This window comes from Equus asinus, chromosome 5, assembly GCF_041296235.1.
Source record: "Equus asinus isolate D_3611 breed Donkey chromosome 5, EquAss-T2T_v2, whole genome shotgun sequence".
NCBI lineage: Eukaryota > Metazoa > Chordata > Mammalia > Perissodactyla > Equidae > Equus > Equus asinus.
In genome coordinates this window covers 76,878,105-76,902,463 of record NC_091794.1, presented here as the reverse complement: position 1 = coordinate 76,902,463, position 24,359 = coordinate 76,878,105, and the positions used below count along the sequence as shown (strand labels likewise).

The following is a 24,359-nucleotide window of genomic DNA, read 5'->3' as shown; positions in this document are numbered from 1 at the left end:
ACAGGTTTCAGCCCAACTTAACCAAGCCTTGCCCACTTTCCTGGACTTAGGAATCCTTTGGTTTCAGGTAACAAAAAACTAACTCAAATTGAATTTGAACAATAAAGAGGATTTATTTGCTCCCATAATTCAAAGATTTGGAGGCATTCAACCCATGTCCACAACACCCACTTACCCGCTTCTAGGCTAGCCCTATTCACTTACTAGGGGAATCCTAAATGGCCTTGCCAGGAGCCGTGGCTCTTTCGTCGGGTGGGAGCTCCTTGAGGCTCTCCGCCAAACACTGCCTTCATTACCCTGCCGGGCTGAGACCACGCTGATAAACAAATTCACCGTAAAGCATGGAAGTCTGCTGATAGGTCTTCCTGCTCCCTTACTCTCTGACCTGGATGACTTGCGTTTTCCTGGGGCACTCAAGTCTCGATCTAGGGACATGAAGCACGAATGCAGAATTTCAGGAAGTCCCTTGCAGTGTTGTCATCTTGCCTCCTCTGCCTATGGGTAGGAAGGGATGTGGTGTCCCCTCAACAGAGGAGGAGGAGGCCATGTTGACACTTTACCATTCTCTGAGTTGCACCTGTGATCTGAGCTCTGAGATTGAGTTCCAAGTCGACCTGTTTGCTGGTTTTCCCCCTGCCACCTCCACGCCAGGCCCAGTCTTTGCTCTCTCTGCCCTGCTGGGAAGCTGGTTTCCCAACACTGACTGCTCGAGGTTTCCTTGTCCTCTCACTCCTGGTTGGGTTTGGTGGATAGGAGACACCAGGAAGAGATTGGAGGGTGGGAGAGCAAAGGCGGACACATTTCTTCTCTGCTCCTTCCCTGCTCCGGCTTCACGTTCCCGGCGATAGCTGCCTCCACCAGGCTCCAGCAACGCTGTTTCCTCTCCTGTTCCTTCAGCCTAGGGATGTCGATGGGCCTCTGCTGTTGCTCCTCTCTGGATGCCCCATCATTGTTTGATTCCTGACTCTGCCTCCCCTCTGAAAGGAGCCCTGCATCCAAGTCTCTTCATCTGAACCATCAGCAGTGAATTCTGTTTCCCGTGGGACGCTGACTGTTACCACCCAAGACTGGAGGGAGAAACCACAGACTCTCCCCAGGCAAGCCTGGGGCCTGGGCCAAGCTTGTTCTTCAACAGAACCCTGGGATGGGGAGTTGAGAGCTGCCACTACCCTGCTGTGAGCCTTTGGACTGTTCCTTGCCTCTCTCTGGGCCCAGGTGTCTCGCTCCATCAATCCAGGAGTATTGCTTGTAATGATCTCTCTTTACCATCCTGAAAGTAATATTCTATGTTCCTTAGCGTCAAGTTTGTACTGTGGTCTTGGGGGTGGAGTTGGCTTCTTTCTGACCCAGGATCTCCCTTCTGGGGCTAGAATCTTGTCCCTGAAATTGTCTCACAACAAAGGACTCAGAGCATCATGAGCCTGGCATAAATGCATCCCTCCCCGTGGTCCATACTGATGGGGACAGTGGAAGCTTTACTCGTTAGAGAGGACAGGCAAGCTGAGCCTCAGTTACGTTATCAGGAAAATGGGTATGAAGAGCAAGTACCTATGACCTGCCTGTTTGGATTAAACGAGAGAGTGTTTCGAAAGTGCCTGAAACATACAAGGTGCTTCGATGAAAAGGCAGTCGTTATCATGTGATGATCACACCAAGAATTGCCTTCTGTGTGCTCCTCCAAGGAACCAAGGCCGGACAGCCATTGCCTGGGTTCTTTGAAGTCCACTGCCTGGTTTCTCTGTAGCTGAGTTCTGTCTCCTCTGTTGTCTGTGACTCCTGAGGCTGCTGTCTCCGCCCTGTGGAGCTCAGCCCAGCCTGGGCTGCTACTGGCTGTAGGGCGTGCCTGGGAGTGGGAGCTGGCAGGTGCCTGGATCCAGAGTACAAGGGAACCCGGGACAGCAGGAGGCAGGCCAGAGACTAGGTGGCTGCATCTCCAGCCATGGTGCCTGTCCTGCTCCCCTTGAGTCTGTCCCACCTGGGCCTGTGGGCTTCTGGACTGATCTTGGTCTTAGGCTTCCTCAAGCTCCTTAGTCTGCTGCTGCGGAGGCAGAAGCTGGCCAGGGCTATGGACAGCTTCCCAGGGCCCCCCACGCACTGGCTCTTCGGGCACGCCCTCGAGGTACGTGGAGGGGAGAGAGGGGCAGAGAAAGAAAATAGCCTCCTCTCCTTCAGAGAGTCTGGCATAATCCTCTGGGGCCATGTACGGAGATGCTACATTTGGGCAGGGGGATGACATCTTGGAGCCATGGTTCCCGTTCAGCTTTCCACTGATCTCCCCCTCACTGCTGCCTTCTGAGCTGGCCTCAGATGGGGAACACTTCACAGTTGGGGCCCAAGCATGCCGCAGACTCCTTCCCATCATTCTGAGGCCCAAGGTTCACACAATGCTGTGCTAAGGGCTCAGCAAGAGTGCTGGGGAGAAATCCCCTGGACAGTCCGATAGAACTAGGCAATGTTGTTTAGAGGGTGACCAGCGCCCCCTTTGTTCTGTGCAATGTAAAGATTTCCATTTTTAAGACTGAAAAGGAAAGTGAAGGCAGAGATGAGTGCTGTCACCTGAGAGACCTCTCCAGGTGAGTGAGCGGTTGGTGGCCCGAAGGTGGGGTTCTCCCTGCCAAACCTCTGGGCTGGCTTGGGAGCCGTGGCATCTCCTGGGTTCAAATCCTGGCTTGTTCTGCCCAGTTATCTCAGCGTGGTGGGGCCCACCTTAGCATCCATTGTCAGGAACACCTCTCAGTCCCCTGCCATAATGGGGATGTGGACCAGAGGTTTCTGAACACAGGGCAAGGGACACCTGCACTGGAATCAACTGGGAGAAGCAGATTCCTTCTGAGAAATCTGCTCCTCCAGAGTCCCTAGAGATCCTAATTACCATATTAGAACTAGAAGTCTGAAGTTGGAAACCTCCCCAAGTGTTTTGATCTGCAGCCAGGGTTGGGAAGCCAGAGATTAAGGCTCAGAGAGAGGCGTGATGACTTCTTCCACCTCCTGAGTACACTTTCCCATTTCCAGTCTAGGGAATTGTGTCTCCTCCACGATTGATGATGGGAATGTGCTTGACCTCTGGGTGAGGACTGCCCAGGCTTATTCTTGCCCCTTCAAATAACAACCCTTTCAGGATGGCCTGGTAACCTACATGCATCCTGGAGACACTCAGCAGAGGGAAGGATGGGTCTGGGAGATGAATTAGACCCAGGCCCTGCTCTCAAGGAGCTTCCTGTCTAGAGGGGAAAACAGACAGCAGAGCCTTCCCTGCCCCAGGCGAGGTGGGGTACCTAACCAGGATTGAGCATCAGCCCCATGCTCTGTATCTCACCACTTGTCCCATTGCATTGTCATCTTCTGTTTACTGGTTCATCTTCCTCACTAGACCTAGAGGATGGAGATCTGGTCAGATTCATCGCTGTGCCCTCAGGGTCCTGCACAAGGCCTGGCACAGAGCAGGCATCACCAAAAGAAACAAACAGTGAATGTTGGAGAGTAGTTTGGGGAGACGACAGAGGAGACAGAGTGATGGAGAGGACATGTGGAGGGACCAGGAGGGATTTGGGAGAGGCTTTGCTAAGTCCACAAGGAGGCCATGGCAAGGTTGTGATCCGACCATCACAGGGGTATGAGAGGCACTTAAGGAGACATTCAATCCCTTCCCTCTCGTGTCCTCTCCACTTCTACTTGCCTCCATCAAGCCTGGGCTTGCCCTTAGCCCATGGTCTTCCCTAGGACAGGGACCTGGCTCCCTCATCCCCATGTCAGAGCTGGCTGCCCTCTTTCTCCCAAATGCCCCTGCCTTCCACCTTGAGAGTGTGTGGAGGGCCTGGAACACAGCTCAGCTCTGGCTTCTTGGCTCCCACACAGTAACTGAAGGGCCTTGGTGCCAGGAGTGGTGGGCAGGACTAGAGAAGTTGCTGCTCTTGGGAGCTACAAAGGTTTCCTGGGAGCCTTGGCAGACACCACACCTCTGCCTTCCTCCAGGTCTTGGTGCTTCTGCTCTCGGTCAGAGCCAAACCTGAGCCTGAGAAATGGGGAGGGAGGAGAGGGATTATTTTTTCTAACATCAAGACAAGAAAATTGATGTTCAGAAAGGCAAGGCGTTTGCCTATGTCCATGTGGTAGCTAAGGAACTGAGACAAGACTGGGCCCAGGACTTGTGCCTTTTCATTCAGGACACGATCAGTCCATACAGAATGACTGATGTTTGATTCCTGGGCCTGGCAATGACGGGATAGGACGGGAAGGAGGAGGACTGGTGGTGGAAGGAAGGGCCCGGGGCTGGGAAGAGCTGTCCATCAGGATTAACTGCTCCCTTCTCATCTCCAGTTACAGTCTGGAGGCCCTGGAAGCATCTACCTGTGATCCTCCTCAGTTCTCAGAATGTGTCCCCTTGAGGCAGGCTCATGTCCTATTCTTGTAGGGTCCCCCTCATTCCACTCGGGGCCCAGGGAGGACTTTGCACATAGGAGGTGCTCAGCCATATTGTTGGCCTGAGGTTGGGGCCCCTGGGAGGGGCCCGTGAATCTGACCTGTGTCTGTCTGTGTGCCTGTGTTGGAGGTCGGGGAAGGGAGGGGGAAATGCCAGCTCCCAGCCTGGGAAAGGTGACCCTCTGAGACTGCATTGGCCTCTTCTCTGGCCCCACCCATCACTGGCACTGTTCCCTTCCCCTTGTGCTGTGCAGTGAAGAGTCCTGGTCTGGGGCTCTGGCTCATTTTCACTCGGCAGTGTTGATCATGGGGCTTCACTGTGCCTCCTCTCTGGGCTTCCCTTTCCTTGTCAATAACGTGGAGATAAGCCTTTTTACCTCACTGGGCTAGAAGAGGATCAGAAGAGATCAAGTACAGGTGCTTTGCAAACTGCTGGGCAGATGGATGTCAGGTGCTAAAGCATTGTAGAGGTTTTCTTGCTGCAAAACACCCTGAGGCATTTGCTTCCTTCCTCCTCTCCCTTCCTCCCAAATCAACCCAGTCTTTGGGAGCCAGATGAGGCCTCTCTTTTCCCAATCAACTAGCATTATCTGATCAATAACTCTGGACCTGGCCCTATGCTGAGGCCAGAGGATGAAGAAACAAGACTAGAGGTGGCCTTTGAGGACCTCGGTCTATAGGAAACAAATAACACAGCGCAGTGTTCCAGATCCTTGGGCCCAGGAAGGGGATGCTGAGGTGAGGCCTATGCGATCTGGAAGCAGCAGACTGTGGACGTGCAGAAGGAAGAGTGGAACACACTACCTGCGCAAAGGCACAGACGCTGGAAAGAGTGTTGTGTGTTTAGAAAATAAGTTTGTTCAACAAATATTTGTTTCTCGAAGTCTAGTATGTGCCTATGTTACCAGCTCTGCACAGCTAGAGTGATGAGAGGGAGACAGAACGGAGACGATGAAGCTGGAAGTGAGTAGGGGCAGACCACGTAGGACCTTGTCAGAAGGCTGTACTTTATTCTGAGAGCAATTGTGCACCATTGAAGGGATTACAGCAGGGGAGTGACAAGCTCAAATTCGTGTGGTAGAAAGGTCACTTTGGCTTTTGGTGGGGACTAGATTGGCAGACTTCAGATGATTTAGGGAGACAAGGACGAGGCGGAGGCAGCGACTCAGGCAGATGTTGGAGGAGTGAAGCAGCGAGACAGAGAGAAGTGAGAGGTAGAGCGGCTGTCTTGGCACCGTGGGCACAGAAAAGGGAGGCATTAAGGCCCCACCACAGCCGGATGTGGGGTGACAGTGAGGCCCCCTTCATGCGCTAGGAAAAAAGGGGGCACAGGATTGCCCTGGGAGCTTTGTTACACTGTGGCATCAACATAGCTGGATCAGAGCAGAGTTCGGCAAAGTCACCTAAAGAGAGAAAAGGACCTTTGATCCACAAGACTGGACTGTAACCAGGAGGAATGAATTTCTATATTTAGGTATAAACATGTGTGCATCTGAGACCCAGGAAGAGGAGGCTGAGGGGCTGGCGGCAGCTGTCTGTCTCTGGGCATAAGAATGTTAGGGTCTGGATTTGGAGATTGTCATGGCAGGACCCTCCTCATGGGAGCTGCTACATCAGGCTGTCTTAATTCCAGTTTCTGGAGTCCAGTGTAAGAATAACTTGGTGGACCTGCAGGGGAGAGGGGCAGCCTCCACAAGGCACCCACCTTGGTATCTCTATAAATCACGGGGAAAACTCCGTTCCATGATTCTGGCTGGTATCAGGGTGGATGGTGGTTCCATTCCTAGGTACAGAAGGAGAGGCAGATTTGGGGGACAAACGTGCTGTGTTCATGTTTGGAGATGTTGGGTCTGAGGGGTCATGCAGAGATGTCCAGGGGTGGTTGGTCTTGTTTCTGGAGCTCAGGAGAAAGATAATCTGGAAGGAGCTGTTGATTTAGGAAGCAGTGTCAGGAGGATGGGAAAGGAAGCCACAGGAGCTGATGAGAGCCTATGGGGAGAATGTACAGTGTGGGAAGAGGCCAAGGGCTGGATTTTGGGAGCCTCCATCTTTCATTTAACATCATTTCATTTAACATCATCATTTAACATATGATGGGTGAGAATTGCTGAGAATGGGCATCAGGAGAGGTGAGAGGACATGTAGGAGAGAGTTCCAGAAAGAGAGGGGAATCGACTGTGTCACAGCATCTGGAAGTCCTCTGGGCTTACCACCAAGGAGGGCACTGGTCATCTTAGCAAGAGCAGTGGCAGAGAGGTGGGGGCTGTGGAGGGCGGAAGTGGAAACAGCGGAGTCAGCTCTTTGGAGATGTTAGGTAATGAAGGGAGCAGGAAGTGGAGTGTAAGTTAGAAGAGGAAGTGGAACCAAGGGGAATCTTGTTTTGTTTTTTAAGTGCCAGAGACTTGAGCCTGTTTTAAATGCAGAAGGGCAGGAGCCAGTGGAGAGGGTGGGGTCTGTGATGTGGGAGAGATAGGGACTGATTGATGGGTGAGGTGCTTGAAGGGAGGGTTGGAACCTAAAGGGATTGGCCTTGGAGAGGCCCTGGACTCCTCCTCTACTGGCACAGAAGGGAAGGTGGGGAGGCTGGGTGAGGGCAGCTGGCTCTTCAGGTCTGGTGGCTGGCCTTTAGGGATTTCTTATCTAATGGCTTCTATTTTCTCTGGGAAGAAAAGCAAGGCTACTTTTCTGGGAGCCAGGAGCAGAGGGCTGGAGGGGACAGTTGGGGAAAGAGAAGTTATGGAGGTGCAGATTGTGGCCAATGCCACGGGGCTTTCTAGAAGGTCTTTCTGCTGATCTCTGCTCAAATGTCACCTCAGAGGGACCTTCCCTGACCCTCACAGCTCCCGTCTACAGTAGCAGCCCTGCCCTTATCCTGCTGTATTTTTCTTCCTTGAGTTTTCCTACCTGAAATTATCTTACTGGTGTATTTGATTCTTGCTGATTTCCTTTCTCCCCACCTGGAATGTAAGCTCAGGAGGTCAGGGCTTGTGTTGTTCTCACTGTGTTCCCTGGATCTGGCACCATGCCTGGCATTGAGACTGGGTGCTCATGCCCTTTTGAATATGTGAATGAATCCCTGCGGGACCCAACTCAGGGCAGTAAAGCTGCTGACACAGGGTGAGGACCAATGTCTGCAGCCCTCTGGACTCTTGGGCACTTCTTGGCCCCTACTCTGCTGTATTCTTAGGTTTTTGGGTGCTTCCCTGTGCTCCCCCTTCACCAGGGTCATCACTGGGGCTGTGTTCATCTTTGGTGCTGGCACAGGGAGGGTTGGGGCAGAGCATACGCTTTGGAACAGAAACACCTGGACTTGAACATTGTGAAACTTTGGCAAGGCCCACTGTCAGTCTTCAAAAACAGCAACCAATTTAAGAGGGAAGAGAGTCCACCATCATCAGTCTTTGTCTCGAGATGTCTGTTTTCCTATTAGCTTCACAGTTGTTTGGAAGACAATATTTGTTTGGCCCAGGCTAAAGTTCTGGCCCTGTCCAAACAGTCCAAAGTTTCCAGGAGTACGACGTGTAGGCAGTTCCTCTGAAATGGCTGTGCCAGCTTTATTTTAAAATGGCTCCACTCTGTTGACTTGTCGCACCACCATCACTTCTTAGCCAATATGTGTGCCTAGGGGAGTCGTGGTGACTCATGTCGATCTCACCCAAAGTCTCTGTGCTCTTCCTATTGAGCCAGAGGTTCCTCTGTGTGTTGCTTGTTCACACGTGTTCTTGTGTTCACACGTTCACACGTATATGTGTAGTTGCACACTTGTCTCTGAAAAAGAGGCTGGAGGATGAAGCCACCCATTGGTCACTCTGTTGTGGAGGGAGTCACTTCTCTGTTCCTTGGGGCGTTACACATTGGATCCCCTCTCTCCAGGCTCCCGTGGCTGTGCGCTCAATCCCATAGTTGAATCCCCAAAAAGTTTGTGTAATTTGAGTGCATTTTTTTGGACTGATTTTTATGGCTATTTCAAAGATACTTCCACTTCTCAATTTTAGTTGGTTCCTCTTGGCGGGTGCTCCTAACCCTTGAGCTTTGAATATACAGCTTTGCTGTCCTTGACACTGGCTAGGGCTCACTCACACGCAGAGTGCTGACCAATCTTGTTGGGGGGACAGTGACTGTGTGGTGGGGGAGATGACTGTGACTAGGGCCCCCAAGGGCACCTGAGGATGTCCATCCCGGAGGAGAGCAGACCCAGGAGGACCTGGCCCCTGATCCCCAATCCCTGCAGGACGTGCCTGGGCTGTGGGAGCCTGTGTCACCCCAGAGACAGACTGGAGACTTATGGGGGGGCCACAGCCCGGTGGCTTTCTGTTCAGTGACCAAGAAGTATTTTAAAGCAATTAAGACAGTCCAAGGGTGGCTGAGCTGTTTGAAAAGCAGTCAGTTTTCTGTCCCCAGAGATGTGTGAGCTCTTGGGGCTGGATTCCCACCTGGTTAAGGTGCTGGGCCAGGCCACCCTGGGTACTGGGATTGGAGATCAGCATGAGCTGCCTGGAGGCAGCCGCACCATGGTGGGGAAGAGGAAAGCCCTGCCCTCTCCCCTCGCTAACCATCTGTTTTTCTGACCTCTCATCCCCACTTTGAGCAGATGTATTTTTGTTCCCAAGCAGCCCCCTGGGAGAGCTGTGGCTGAACTGACTGGCTGAGCAGGCAGCTTGTTTCTTGAAGGCTGGCCAACTGAGCTCCAGGTCAACTGGCTGCTGGCCTGGGCAGGCTTGCTAACAGGGGAGGCAGCAAAAGAGCCTGAGTCAGTGTCGCAGTCTACCTGACTCATGTGGGACAACTCCCTGTGGTCTGTGGGCTGCACTGTTCTCACCTGTAAAGATGGAGTGTGCTTGCTCTAGGTGATGTTGAAGTCTCAGATCTGATGCTTGGAGCAAAGCTTACTCAGACTGTCGGGGAGGAGAAGAGGATAGTGACTTATGCTTGCGCTTGCCAATCCACCCCGATTTGTTTTCTTGGCGAGGCCAACAAGGAGTGCAACTGTGAGGCTGAGGGAGTGCGGCTGGGGAGCTGGGCTCAGCGAATCACCATGCTTTGCTCTTTCCCTACTTCCTTCCTCCTGGAGAAAAACAAGGCAGCCCATCTTCAGAGCTCTATAGGGATCCCAGCTTGGGGCATCTGAGGACGGGTCTGAGGTGTCCCGTTGTGTAACCCAGAGGAGCTGGCCAGGCAGCCATCTGGCCCCCAGAGAGGATGCCCAGTCCTCTTGGAGAAGCTGCAGTTCCACTAGTGGGGCCAGGTGCAGAGAGCTGTCCTCACTCCTACCAGGTTCCTGGGACAATCAGGGCACATAGGAGAAAGCTGGCACAGGGAGGCAGGGGCCAGCTCAAGCTGTGAACCCGTGGTCAGCATGACATCAGGGTCTCCAGTCCCTGGCAGAGATGCGGCAGAGAGTCACACTCATGGCTGATGAGGAGGGGAGTGGAACTCAGATGAACCAGATCCACCAAGAGCTCCTTGCAACCCTGAGATCCCATGAGTCTGGCTTCCCTGTGACCTAAGCCTCTCATTGCTCTCTGTCCAGTTGGGCTTCCCGGACCTGGGAGGAATGGAGAGCAGGGGAACAGCCATGGAGATCAGAAAGTTGGCAAGGAAAACCCAGGATGGCAGTTGGAAAAACAAGAGAGACACAGGAAGAAGGGGACATTCCCAGGGACACGAGCCAGGAAGGAGGCAGGAAAGGGAAGGGGTTAGGGACACCAGAAGGTTCCCTCTTACCAGTGGATGGAGATGAGCTTCATCACTCTGTGCCGTTTTTGACAGGTGTGCACAAGGGCAGTGAAAACTCTTACAACCCCCCTGGGTCAACTCAGGATGCCGAGTTCAGAGGCAGTGAGGGAGGGGATCCGTGGGGAGATTACACTGGCCTCTGCAGAGGGTCTGGAGGAGAGGAAACCCGGAGAAGGCACAGATGGGTGGCTGGAGACCAGAGCAGCCAGGCTGAAACGCCAGGGCCCTTGGGGGAAGTGGCTTGGGTCAGAGAAAGATCCTAGGGGGCTACATTACCAGATGCCCTGTGTCGTTCGTCAAGGCTGTTTCCAGGAAGATACAGCATGGGTTAGTTGAGTGGATTATGACTATAAAGGGCGCTTTACAGGGAGGAAAAGGGGGACCAGCACCTGCACAGACCTCAACATGAATGGCACACATTGAATTGCGCAGTGCACAACTTACGCAACTGACACAGCAGCCCTGACAGACTTCAATGTACAGAAGAGTGTGTGGGGCTCTAACCTGAGTTAGAGCACTACTAACCTACAAGCAATAGGCAAGTCAGTTCACATCTCTGAGCCTCAGTTTTCTCATCTGTAACATGTGAGTAATTATCTGTTCCACGTTAGGTGCGTGAGGCAATCTGTGAACTCCCTCACATAGAACCCGGCATATAGTAGATACTCAACACAAATCTGTCCCCTTCCATTCTCTATGTACAGAGGCAGAAAGTGGAAACAAGAGGTGAAACTGGACACCAGCCAGAGCAGGCAGACTAGGGCCTGCAGGAAAAACAAATGGAAATCTGCACTGTTGCTCCCACACAGGAAGTGCTGGTGGGACCACCACCTGGACTGTGTCTGAGGCCCTGTGCAGAGCTCCACGGTGACCTGGAGATGCCACAGTGTGATCTGTGCACTTGGGAAACCCAGAGGTGGAGGTTCCATGGCTAATGAACCATGTGACCAAGCCTCCTTTCCTCACGTGTGCAATGGGAATTATGGTAGTGCCCGTTTTATAGCATTTTGTGAGAATTAAAGGAAAGAATTTAATAGCAGGATTAGCACAGTGTCTGAACACATTAAATGGTCAATGAATGTCAATGTTAACAGTGTTAATTTTGTTTTGTTCTGGGTGCAAGCAATTGTAACAGGAAGCACAATGTGGATAAGGTCCCAGCAGGGCTGGAGAGGCTGAGAGGAGGTAGAGATTTCAGTCACGGAGGACTGGAGAAGTTTCCAGAGAAGGGCATTCAAGCTGGATGTCGAGTAACAGGTGGAATTTCAGCAGGCGTCCTGGCTAGAGTGTGTACCATGAGCAAGGAATGGTCTAAGCAAAGGCACAGAGATGATGCCACACCCCAGGAGGCCATCGTAGCTCTAAGCATTCACACTCACAAGCCTACTGTAGGCACAGTGAGCATCAGTCCACTCTGAGGATCTGGGCAGCTTGCCAGCAAGGCAGCGTCACTGTTTCCTCACCACATCCACACAGACATGGTCGATCCACGCCAGTGGGTGTGGGCCCATCCTGTCTTAGAATCCCGATGCCCCACAGAACTCCAGTGTCCCCTAACCATCCCAGGGTTCTTGCAGCATCCACGCACATTACAGGAGTCACCAAACTCAGGGAAGCCCAAAGCATGGTGTCCTCCTGATAGTTCATTCGTGGTTCTTCGCAGTTCAGAAGTTATTTACCAACCCATGTTCATTTTTGCCATAGCCATGTTGTCGAGTGTCATCTTCAAAAGCAAAATTGCTTATTTTATTGTCAAAATGAGTTTATTTGGGAACAGCCAAAAGAATTGAGATTTGGGAAGTGCACGTTACGGCACCATAGGCAAATCGAGAAGACAAAGGGGGGGAGCTGGTTTCATACAGAAAAAGGGGGAGTCGGGAGTGGCTGTTCTAGAGGAAAGTCCATTGAGGGGAAGTAGCGGTTCAGGGCGGCAACAGCTTCTCATTGGCTGGGCTGCAGCATTTCTCACTGGCTGGGCTGTTGCCAGGTGGGGAGAGAAATCTTCCTTCAGTATTAAAGCAGTTTTAGTTCCTGTCCGAGATGCAAGCATCCCTCTCTTCCTGGTTGGGGTAATGGACATATGGGGTAGGGGTGAGTGTTCCTGCTCCAGGCCCTCCTGACTGCAACTTAGTTACGGTTTCTTTGATTAATTTCCACACTAGCAACACCGTTAACATTCTCCAGTTACCAGGTTTCCTGGGAGACGGAGTTGGAGAGTGTAATCCAAGGTCAGCTTCCCAGGGGATCAGGACAAGGTCTGGTTAGTCCTTAGCCACAGGTGGAAGGATCTCAGGGCGTGTTCAGAGCACATTCTCTAGTACAGTTTGGGGGTGATCGGGAGTAGGATGTGGCGGGAGAGGCAGGGAGGAGACTTGGAGGAAGGTGTTGGGAAGGGGAGGCTTGCAGGGAGGGAAGTCGAGGCTTAGTCTGTGCGGGATCCAGCGCTAGGTGCCTCCAGGCGTTATGTCAGTCAAGGGCCTTGAATGCCACACAACGGTTATGGACTAGTTTGAAAAGAGGGACAAGATGTATTAAATGCAATGCAGAAGTTTTCATAAAAGTATTTATCACACACTCTATCTACACAAAACCCCTCTGGGTGAGTAGTTGAGCTATAAAACCCTCAGAGAGCACACAGCTCCCTCTGGATGGTTTCTCCAATCTCATCTCAGACCTCTGTCCCACCAAGTGGCAGCTCCTGGAATACCCCACACTCTTTCCCACCCCAGAGCCTCTGTGCCTGCTGTTCCCTAACCAGAAAGGCTCTTCCCTAACTCTTCCCCTGGCCAGCTCCTTGTCATCCTTTGGGTTCCACTTGAAATGTCATCTCCAACAGGAGCCATCCTGGATCACTCCATCTAAGCAGGTCTCCCTGTTGGTCTGTCTCATAGCACAAGGTTTATTTCCTTCTTCACAGACACTACTGTCTGTAGTGCTTTTACCTAACTGTTTACTTACTTATTATCAGCCTTCCCCAGAGAATGAAAGGGCAGGACCATGTCTGCTTCATTCCCCTGAGACGTCTAGACAGTGTCCTGCACATGCCAGGTCCCCAATAAAAATGTGTCAAAGGACTTCACAGGGGTGGAATCGAGGTGTTTCTGTATTGCACAAGCTGGTATAATCTTTCTAATGAAAAAGCTTTAGCGCTGAAGAGAAAGCTCTTTCTGGCTGCAGTGTTGACAGAGTCTTGGTAGCAGGAAGGAGATGGAAGCAGCTTGGCCAGTTTGGGGTTGTTGAGTCAAGCCAAGTGCAATAAGAGGGTGGCTTGGGCTTAAAGCAGTGGCTCTGGGGCTGGAGAGGGGCCTGAGCCCAGAGATGGATGGGACTGGGGGACTGGCTGGGAGGGGGTGCAAGAGGAGGGAGAGACCCTCCAAGGGACTGTCTGGGTGGCCTCCTCTCTTCCCTGCCCAGGATCTTGGGGCCTGGCTGGTGATGTTGGGTTCCTGAGTGGCCTGGACCTCTGTTGCCATTTCAGATCCAGCAGACGGGGAGCCTGGACAAGGTGGTGTCCTGGGCCCACCAGTTCCCCTACGCCCACCCACTCTGGTATGGGCAGTTCCTTGGCTTCCTGAACATCTATGAGCCTGACTATGCCAAAGCTGTGTATAGCCGAGGGGGTGAGTGGTCCTGGGAGAGGGTGGGGCTTCATAAGAACAAAGGTCTTAGAGCACCATGTGGGGAGGAACCCAGGCCTGCCCCCTGAGTCGGGGCAGCTGAAGTCCCCATCCTGTTTATCAGCAAGACTCCTGTGGGATCTCCCAGTCCCCAGCTCGCCTGATCTTCTCTTTTTCCTGCAGACCCGAAGGCACCAGATGTTTATGACTTCCTCCTTCAGTGGATTGGTGAGTGGGCACCTGCCCTCCCAGCCCAGACCTTTGGAGCTGGGCGACCAGGATCCTTCCCTGCTTTGCCACTCCCTGCCCCGTCCACTTAGTCAGTTATCCCATTAACCAGACTACCAGGCTCCCAAGGGCCCCTCCTAAGCTCAGCTGCTCCATGGGGAGACAGGGAAGGAGGCAGAAGATCCCCTGGCTGGTCGGGAAATGGGGCTCAGGTACCTTCTCCTGCTGGCTGAGTCCTTCTCCCTGGAAAGGCAGGGCCAGGCCTCTGAAAATGTGTGAGTGTGCAGAACAGCTTCCTGGAGGAGGTGGCACTAGATTGGTCCTAAGAGATTTGATGGGTTTTGGTGAACAGGGCAGAGCCTGAGGAATGGAAGGGTGGTAGGACCAAGGCAGGTGTCACGGAGGCTGTGAGGCTTCTGAGTGGCTGGAAGGCAGAGCTGGGTGGGGATATGCGGCTGGGCAGGCAGGACAGGGGTGGGATTGGGTGGGCTGTGCTTGTCCCCAGGCTACCAGGGGTGGGGCAGGATTGTGTGGACTGACCAGCACTCCCTCTCCCATCCTTTCCCCAGGGAAAGGCCTGCTGGTCCTTCATGGGCCCAAGTGGTTCCAGCACCGCAAGCTGCTCACGCCTGGCTTCCATTATGATGTACTGAAGCCTTACGTGGCCGTGTTCGCCAACTCCGCCCACACCATGCTGGTGAGCACCCTGTCAGGTTCCTGGAGGCTGTGGCTGCTGGCCAGACCCTCCCCACCTGGCTTTCCCTGGGGGAGGGCAGCGAGGAGAATCACTGAGGCCCTGAGGCCCCATTCTGCCTGCCACAGCAGTGCTGAGCCTTCTCCACCTGCCACCTGCTGAGTGCAGGTGCTGACCAGGTGCTGAATGTCCCAGTGGCCAGGCAGCCCTGGCCCTCATCTCCACCAGGAGACCCAGCCCTCCCTTGCAGACCAAAGGGCCTCAGTGAGGCTCCAAGAAGGCTCCTACTGTAGCAGATTTGAGGGCTGCCTGTGTGTGAGGATATTAGGAAGGCCTTTCACATGTGAAAAGTGTCTCCTCATTCTCTGTCTCCCTTGACTGCATCAAACAACCGCATTAGCACCTCATCTCTAAAAGGGATGCTGGGGTCAGGGGGCAGGCTCAGGGTCTTGGGGCTGATAATCCCAGAGGTTACCAGGGCTAGGATCCTCCTTTTGGAGGAACTCCTCCCCAGCATGACTGCAGGCCTGACTTACTCACAGACTGTGCTGGGGAGCTCACCACCCCTTGGGCCTCCTCTTCCCGTCTATGCAGGCTGCCCCGGCTGGGAGGAAGTGTCCTTGTGCATGTGCAAAGCCTGCCTTCTGGTCCTGCCCTCTGACCTGCAGCCCCTACCCACCCCCACCCCCGCATTCCGGCATGATGGAGGCCAGGCCAGGGACCGGGGGTGCATGGGAGGAGGACAGGCTGTGGGTTCTGGAGGGCAGGGGTGGGGCACCCAGTCCAGCAGGCCCCTCACATTACTTTCCCTCTCTCTGCTCCAGGACAAGTGGGAGGAGATGGCTCGTGAAGATAAGAGCTTTGACATCTTCTGTGATGTGGGCCACATGGCGCTGGACACGCTCATGAAGTGCACCTTTGGCAAAGCAGACACTGGCCTGCGTCACAGGTCAGGGGGCACTTGGGGCTGACCACACTCTCCACCCAGGCCAGGTCCGAGGGGAGACTTGGCAGGACTCCTGGGCCCTGGCCTCAGAGGAGATAGGGTCCTGCCCTGGGGAGCCCCAGCTCGGGGGGAGCAGGACCTTGTCCATGGCAGGGTGACAGATTCTCGCTTTAGTGGGGAGACTTAAGGACAGGGAGAGGAAGGCAGAAAGCGCTGCAGTTGGGGAGGCTTCTGGAATGGAGCTGCTCGGGCTCTGCTGGAAGTCAGTGTCTGAGAGACCCTCCTTTTCTCGGCTGTGCAGGGACAGTAGCTATTACGAGGCGGTCAGTGAGCTCACTCTGCTGACACAGCAGCGCATCGACTCCTTCCAGTACCACAACGACTTCATCTACTGGCTCACCCCCCATGGCCGCCGCTTCCTGCGTGCCTGCCAGGTGGCCCACGACCACACAGGTGGGCCTTTGCCACAGGGCCCACCCATAGAAAGTCCACCTTCTAGTCCATCTCCTCTCAGCCCCTCCAGGGTCCCTCCCTTTGCAAGAGCTTGGTTCCCCTTAGAGCTGAGGATGGGTCCCCAGCCAGTGACACCCTGTGCTCTGGCCCAGACCAGGTCATCAGGGAACGGAAGGCAGCCCTGCAGGATGAGAAAGAGCAGGAGAAGATCCGGACTCGGAGGCACCTGGACATCCTGGACATTCTCTTGGGGGCTCGGGTGAGTGCCTGCCCAGCTGAGAACTGGTCCCAGAGGGCCTGCACACCATCCTCTGGGACGGGGCTCACTGGAGAGCAGCAGGGGCTCTTAACCATTGCTGTCTTCTTTCTCCTGCAAACATGACCTGTTCCTTGTCCCATGGCACATATCAGCACAGGCTTGGACGTGTTATGGTGCCGGGTGTGTCTGGCCGTGGCCCTGGGGAGAGATGTCTTAGAAGGGAGGTTGGGTCACAGGCTGAAAGGCCTGAAGACCAGCTCCAGACTTCTAGGATGGAAGAATCTTAGTGCCCTAGAATCATAGAATCTTAGACTTTCTTCATTCATTCATTCATCCAGAAGATGAGAAACACCTGGCCCTGCCCTCCAGACTCTTACAGTCTAGTGGAGGAGACAGGGGCTGGACGTTGACGGAGATCCCTTCCTCCACCAGGTGGCATTCTGTGTGTCAAGTGAGCAGAACTGGCAGTCAGGGCTGGGTAAGGTCACAGGTCACGTGGCTAGAGGGATCAGGGAAGGCTCCCTGGAGTAGGAGGCAGGGAAGCTGGGCTTGGGAGAACAGATAGGAATCTGGGGGAAGGTTCTAACCCTCAGTCTGAAAAGGAACTGTCCCTCCCTCCCTCGGACCTTCATGTGACAACTACTGTTGTGGCTTCCTCTTGGTACCCACCTCAAATGTCTTGGGCCTTGTCGTTATGCCTCCCCTAACCCAGGATGAAGATGGGATCAAGCTGTCAGATGCCGAGCTCCGCGCTGAGGTGGACACGTTCATGTTTGAAGGCCATGACACCACCACCAGTGGCATCTCCTGGTTTCTCTATTGCATGGCCCTGTACCCTGAGCACCAGCAGCGTTGTCGGGAGGAGGTGCGCGAGGTCCTTGGCGACCGAGACTCCTTCCAGTGGTGAGTGAGGCTGCAGGTGAGCCCAGTCTGTCCTGCTCAGCCCCAGGGAAGGACTGTGCCCATGCTGTCTGGTGTTATCCTTGGATGACACAGCCCTCCTGGAAGCCAGGTGAGGGTGGTGGCAGCTCTCCTGGTCCCACCAGTGAGTGACGTTTTTGGGCAGCTGTGATGGACGCACCCCTGAGCCCATCTTCCCACAACAGAGCCTTTCCAGGTATGAGTCCTGAGAGAAGGTTCAACAGGAGCCTGATTTCTTGTGTGCTGCCTCCTCTGACGGCAGAATCCGATGACCCTTCTGGGTTCCTTCAGAGAGCAGGGAGCTCTGGGAGAGAAAGAGGCGGGAATCGGGGGTGAGCAGAGCTGGGAGAGCCAGGGGAGCTGATCCCTCCACCCCCTTTGCATGTGCTCTGCAGCCTCCAGAGTCATCTAGGGAGGAGAAAAGGCTGTTTCCCAAACTCCGTCACTGAAAACCTTTCCATTGTTTTCTGTTTCTTGGTTCAAGCTTGAACTCATTAACAGGACACCGATTGATGCCGATCTCTCTTTGCAGCATGATCTCTGGGCATCTCCCACAGGCTCCGCTCCCACCTCCGTCCTGACATCCCTCTCTCCCTGCCTCCCCGCCTCAGGCCTTAGCATCTGGTCAGGCACCTCACCTTTCTCTCTGGGCTCCACGAGGCATGCCCACAGCAGGGACGCAGAAGATGCTCAGTCGATGGGAGAAACTTCAAATTCACTTGAGGGGGGCTGACCTAGGATTCCAGGGCCTAAGGTTTGGAGGACGAAGTCTTCACTACCCACTTTTATTGGTCAGCTGTTGGAAACCTCCCAGAGTGTCCAGCCGTGTGTCAGGTCTTGTTGGGGGTGCAGGTGGGGAGAGGAGGAGGAGGAGCCAAGTTGCTCCCCTTGGGGAGTTTTTAGAGACAAAGTCATCTGACCACAACTAGAGAAAACACTGGAGTAGGGAAGATGGAGTGGCCCCTTACTGAGGGCAGAGGAGTCAGAATGGGTGGGGCTTGATTTGGCTTTCCAGGGAGGGGTGAAACTCAGATAGGCGAAGTGAGAGAAGGCTGGGCATTCCAGGCTGGGTAATACTGTGAACGCAGCCTGGAGGCAGTGAATTAAAATATTTATTTTAAGATCACTTCATTGCATCTAGAGCTTGAAGCAACTTAAAGGAAACTTATTTAATAAAATAATAAAATACAAATGAAAGTGGACCAGAGTGAAAACCTTGGAGTTTGGGGCTCTGTAATAAAGTGTTACACATAGTTGTAGTTAGACCATTCTGAGCTTGATGGTGGCAAAAGGGAAAATAAAAACATATATGTTTATACTTTTACCTGAGATTTCTGTTGTTCACGCATTTATTACCTCATTTGACCAGTGTATATCAGCCCCTGTTCCTTTCCATTCTATCTGCATAGGGGATACCAGGAAGAACTAAGGAACTTTCCTTGTGTGGCTTCTGTGGGGTCCTGGAAGAGACAGGGCTGCCATTGTCTTTGATGGCTGGGTGCACATACACCTCTAGGGTCCTGTGCTTTCCCTTCCCAGCAGTGAAGATGAGGGAGGGATGGAGGCAAGCGGCACCAGAACCCCTGGGTCTGAGTGGCCACGCCACGTCCAGTCTCACCTGGACACTTGGAGTGCTTGTGTCCCTCTGACTCTCGGGTGTGTGCTGGAGATGAAAGGGAGGCTGGGGCTGGAGCCTGCCTTCCTGTGGGAGCCTGAGGCTCCCCATCCCCAGGACGGCCTGGTTGTGTTGCCGGCAGGGATGATCTGGGCAAGATGACCTACTTGACCATGTGCATCAAGGAGAGCTTCCGCCTCTACCCGCCCGTGCCCCAGGTGTTCCGCCAGCTCAGCAAGCCCGTCAGCTTCGTGGATGGCCGCTCCCTACCCGCAGGTGGATTGGGTGGCTTTGGGGATGGTTCTCTGATACTCTCTGTGCCTTTGGCCAAATCTGTGCACCAATGGGGAAGAGCTCAGGCTCTGTGTTTGGCCTGGCTCCAATCCTGGCTGCACAACGAATGGGTCCCTCTTCCCCTCAGCCTCTGTTTCCTCTTCCACGAAATGGGAGTGTGAAGAGTCCCTGCCTTACCAGGTTGTTGTCAGGATTAGAGACAATGTCCATCAGGGCTGTCATGGACCACCATGCAGGTTGTGCCCTGAACAACTTCAGGAAGCATCATTCCCATAGACTATGATGCTGTGCAGTGCACAACCTGACCAACTGTAAGTGGTGGCTGTGTAAAGAAAGTTTATCTTGGTATCTGGCACATAGTAAGCATCCAATGAATGGTAGCTGTTACTATTGATAGAATAACATTATGGATAACAACTTCCCCTGATAGTCAGTTAATTGAAAGCAGAAAGTGTGTAATCGTCCTTGCCTGTCCTACCTCGTGGTGGGGTAGCTTCAGTGCTCCTTTTTGTGCCGGGTGCTGTGCCCAGAGCTGGGGCTGCAGGAGGCAGGTGTGACGATGATCAAAAGCCCTTTGATGTGTTGAGGGTGGTAGAGAAGGGTCTGTCAGTGGCAGTGCTCAAGCAGAGGCTGGTGCCCAGCTGTGGGGACACTGGGGGATCCTGGCCCAGTGAGGAGGTAGACCTGGCTGTCCCAGGACCACCTGGTCACCAGGCCTCTGCTCTGCCCGCAGGCAGCCTGGTCTCTCTGCACATCTACGCCCTCCATAGGAACAGCGCAGTGTGGCCCGACCCTGAGGTACCCCATCCTCGGGCCTGGGGTCCGATGGGGTGGGAGGCTGTGGGAGCCCACCTCCCCCAGCACCTGGCAGGTGTTTAAGGAAGGCCTGTCCCCTCAGGTCTTTGACCCCCTGCGCTTTTCATCTGAGAACGTGGCCAGGCACCATCCCTTTGCCTTCATACCCTTCTCCGCTGGGCCCAGGTAAGGAGAGGCCCAACCTCCCCAGACGTGAGCAGCAGGGCGGGTGAGGATGGAAAGTGTGGGGGAGGCATCATTTTGGGGAACTCTATGATGAGGGTGATGCGGGGTCGGTGAGCCGAGGAGTCAAAGAAAGATTTCTTAGACTCTCAAGATCTGGCAGTAGTGCTCTTTTATTTAGAGAATAGTGTGGAATAGCATGGGGACAGGACCCATGGGCAGGCAGAGCTGGTGTGTGGGGACAGGACCCACGGGCAGTCAGAGCTCCTGCTGCTGCCCCGAGTTGAGGGTTAGGGCTAATTTTATAAGGCATAGGTTTATGATTCATCTCTTTACAAGACAAAGGAAAGAACATGAAAAAAAGTTAAAATGGTATCAGTGCGGGTGGGGTCTGGTCATTGGGTGATCCCATGACTTTTAGACAAGAATCAAATCGGATTAAGTAAAGGTTAGAAAGGTTAGACACCACCACCCTAAACCAGTTACATGAGATTGCCAGACAGCAACCAACTTAAGTTCTTGCCTCTGGCATTGACCAAGAGCCTCTAGAGATAAGACCATCCCCCCCTCTTCCTGGCACAGAGAGGGAGGCATCTTCACAGATAGAGGTTTCCCTTAGAAATGTAAATGTTTCCCAACAAAGGGGCAAACAAATTCCACTCCTTGGAGCCTGAATCTCATCTGTAGTTTTAAAACTAACCAGCCTAAAAATCCTCATCATAAGCCATTTTAAAATTAAGCAGCCTAAAAGTCCTCATCAAGGGGACCATGCTGGGTTTGTGGTGACTCTAAGGCAGGGTGAGTTCCAGGGACCTTCTTCTTGCCACTAGCATATTCATGTCCCTGGCAGGTGCTGGGTGGGTGAGTCACAACTAGAGAGAGCCCCAACCCAGAATGTGAATCTACCCGGTCTGGACCCCTCACCATGCCCTCAAGATCAGTTTCTTAAGCCCAGGTCAATCAGTTGATCAGCCAATTGTTCTCCTCACAATCCTTACTGATTTTTTTGGCCACTAAGAGCACTGGATCCCTCACCCTGGACACCCCACAGCCTGATGCCGTGTTGTTCTCTCACCGCAGGAACTGCATCGGGCAGCAGTTTGCCATGAACGAGATGAAGGTGGTCACGGCCCTCTGCTTGCTGCGCTTTGAGTTCGCCCTGGACCCCTTGCGGCTGCCCATCCCGTTGCCTCAGCTGGTCCTGCGGTCCAGGAATGGCATCCATCTGCACCTGAAGCCGCTGGGCCCGGGCTCTGGGAAGCAGCTCTGCTGAGAGTAGGGCCCCGGACAGCCCAGGCCATGGCCTGTCCCTGGGCACCGCCCTCCCCAGGCTGGGTTGTGCAGTAGCTGTGGCTCTCTGCCTTCCGGGGGGTTGTAGATTAGAAGGGGAGGAGGCACTGGTGTAGCCAGTCACCTCGAGGGCAGGGCCATGTTGTCTATAAATGCTTATCATGCCTGTATGTGTAGGGCTTGCACCTACTTGCTTCTAGAATCTTTACTTATCTCCCATAATTGGCAGCCTTTTTAAAATGTAGCAGAAACTTATATCCAGCCTCTGTGACCGCAATGGAAATTGTGCCTCAGGATTCATGGTTATGACCAGGCACTCACCCACCCCATGTGAGAGAGGGGTGGCTTTGTCCCTTCACTGAGATGGGTTTCTTTGTTTCCCTTTTGTGTGTGCACTTGGAATTTAACAGAAATAAGTAAAAATTGCCTAAAGCACAAATGTCCAGAAGAATGAGTTTCTGCAGCAAACTCCCAGGGGACCGCCGCCCAGGTTGAGGAATATGGAAGATGGTCTCACGGGTGTGTCTTCTGCCCCTCGAGATAGGTCTCTGTGGCACTCCTCACATAGTCAGCATCTGTGTCACAGTCACCTGGTGCTCTGGGCATTTGGGCTTTGGCTGGGAAGGTGGCAGAGTGGCATTCGAGGGGGCTTCCTGGAAGAGATGGTGCTTGAATCAGGCCTTGAGGCAGGTGAGGCCCGAAGCTGTAAGGAAGGACTTTTGGGGAGGCCTCAGGTGGGGTCCATGCTGAACCAGAGACCCTTCCCCAGGAGTTCCTGCAGCAGCTGCCTGATTGCTGGGGGCACACTCGCCTCTAGGGCTCCGGCCCAAGGCCATTAAGTGGGCTCCAACCCAGGAATTAGACAGCTATGGAAGGGAGGGCATGGAGAATGGGGGAGGGACGGGAGAGGGGAATTCTGGCCCTGCGACTTGGGAGGTCTCTATGCTACCTGGGATGCACCATCTGGAGACACATCCTTCCTGCTATTGATGCTTCCCCCCTCAGATGAGGGCCACAGCCCTGGAAGGTTGGTATGGGCCACCTGCTCACTCCTGCAAAGCCCTTTCCAGACCCACACCTCCTTGCCCACCTGAGACTGGGATGCCGAGGCCCCAGCCAACCTGTCCCCCATGCTACCAACTTTCACCTTGTTGTGACCCTGGACAGACCTTTCTCTGCTCAAGCGAAGATAGGGTTTCAATAGCCATCACCTGCGAGCTGAGCCCAGTGGTCATAACCGGCTCTGGCCCATGGGTGGTGCCAGAGTCTAAGATGTGTCTACTTCCCTATGTCTTTGGATTATCGGGAGGCCTGTGAGTCAGGCCAGGAGGAGGCCATCATCCCACTTCAACATTAAGGGAAGGAAGCTGCCAAGATGCTCATCAGGGAGGAGCTTGAGCTGGGGCCTTCTGACTCAGGCCTCTTTTGACCAAGACTCCGTAGGGAGCACTGACTTTCTCTGGGGACAGGAGTCAGCGGGAAATAGAGCTGAGAGCTCTGGAGCCTGAGAGAAGGGGGAGGCTTCCTCTGGGAGAGGAGGACAGGCTGGGGACAGGTGAGCTAGTCCTCCCAGCTCTGCAAACACTCCCTGCTGCCTCCTATGATCCCAGGCATTTTCGTGCACGTGTGTGTGTGCAGTGTGATGCGAGAGGGGCACACGCAGGGATGGCTGCACAGCAGTGTCTCTATGTATGTCGGGGGGGGCGGTGTGCATATGCGTGTGAACTCAGCCTGGGCTTTTCCCCTTGCCTGGAGCCAGTAGGGTCCCTTCTTGGTCACTGTCTTTATCTCCTGTGGAATCCTGTGGTTAGAGCTCGTGTCCATGGCCTGCCGCCCAGAATTCCAGGTTCTCGTTGTCTTGTACTCTCTGAGGTGGTCAGCCGAGCCCTTCTGCAGCACCTGATGCCAGAGACCTGCCGACCTACCTGTGCAGGACTCTCCTGGCTTACTCTCATGCCCCAACCCCGGTCAAGCGCTGAGTGTTCACCCTTCTCACTGCAGGGCCGAACTAGCCCAGTGACCTAGGAGGGCAGGGGACTGGGAGGGAGGTCCTGGCTGCAGGCACTGTTACTGAACCTGAAATGGATTTGCTCACTAGTCGCACAGCAAGCCAATCTCTGACACCAGGTGTAGTGGAAAAAAGTAGGAATTTTGTTGCAAAACACTCAGTGAGGAGAACGGGCAGCTAATGCTCTTATCCTGAACTCACCAAAAAGCTACAAGCAAGGGTTTTTATTTGAGGTTTTAGGTAGGGGTGGGGGAGCATGTGGCCTTGGGGGCTGAAGTTTGAAGAGTCCCTGTGCAGGCGGGACTGCCTTTCATGTTTGTTCATGGGTCGCATGTGCAAATTCAGGGGAGTTCTACCTGTTGGATGCAGTGGGTTTTTAGTCTGTGACGTCTAAAGTTTACAAAGAGTCATTCTAGCTTTTCAATGCCCCTGTGCAACGTTTCATAGCGGGGAGCTGTCAGCAAGATGCTTTCTTATCCGTGGTCCTATTGCTGTTCTGCAAATCAGCTCAGAAACTTTGGTTACTTTGTCCCTCATGTCAACCTTGTGGGTACAGGCACGGTTTCACTGTAATCCAGGGAAATTTTTCCTCCTTCGTTCTGAGTTTCAGCACTGGCTGGGGGAGAATCCCCTTCCCAGAGGCAGAATGTGGCATCACAGCACAGGCAGAGGCTGCAGGGAGCTCTGTCTATGGCATCCTGGGCTCTGGCTGGGAAAGGCAGGGGGTGAGAAGGGGAAGGACCTGTGCGCAGGACCAGCAAGAGAGCAGGGCGGGGTTGAGAGAGGCCAGTGGAGGAGTGCAAAGGGGCCTGGTACAGGGTCAGGGCCCAGGGTCAGGAGTGAAAGTGGGGACCAACTAGCTTTAACTATCCTCAGTTAGTTGTCTGTTTGCAAAAGTAAT

The 24,359-nt window shown here is 53.8% G+C and overlaps 1 protein-coding gene across 2 annotated transcripts; it reads left to right on the top strand.

Moving 5' to 3' along the window:
* The first annotated feature begins 1,854 nt into the window (after window positions 1-1,854).
* Window positions 1,855-21,901, top strand: LOC106822609 (cytochrome P450 4B1-like). 2 transcript variants are annotated; one of them, XM_014827899.3, is made up of 12 exons: window positions 1,855-2,119; window positions 13,634-13,775; window positions 13,956-14,000; window positions 14,570-14,697; window positions 15,519-15,643; window positions 15,942-16,093; window positions 16,246-16,352; window positions 17,065-17,255; window positions 19,031-19,164; window positions 19,916-19,980; window positions 20,081-20,163; window positions 21,241-21,901. In XM_014827899.3, exons 1-12 carry the CDS (start codon window positions 1,940-1,942, stop codon window positions 21,431-21,433), a joined length of 1,545 nt encoding a protein of 514 aa, XP_014683385.1. In that variant the 5' UTR covers window positions 1,855-1,939; the 3' UTR covers window positions 21,434-21,901. The 2 variants fall into 2 exon arrangements, with proteins under 2 accessions (XP_014683385.1, XP_070366095.1); XM_070509994.1 differs by lacking the exons at window positions 19,031-19,164; window positions 19,916-19,980; window positions 20,081-20,163.
* Window positions 21,902-24,359: the final 2,458 nt, after the last annotated feature.

Bases quoted from the DNA above. Each gene is read 5' to 3' on its own strand.
- LOC106822609 (XM_014827899.3), top strand. From the start codon at position 1,940: ATGGTGCCTGTCCTGCTCCCCTTGAGTCTGTCCCACCTGGGCCTGTGG. The intron at 14,001-14,569 runs GTGAGTGGGCAC...TCCTTTCCCCAG, and splicing joins CTTCCTCCTTCAGTGGATTG to GGAAAGGCCTGCTGGTCCTT. The intron at 19,981-20,080 runs GTACCCCATCCT...CTGTCCCCTCAG, and splicing joins CAGTGTGGCCCGACCCTGAG to GTCTTTGACCCCCTGCGCTT.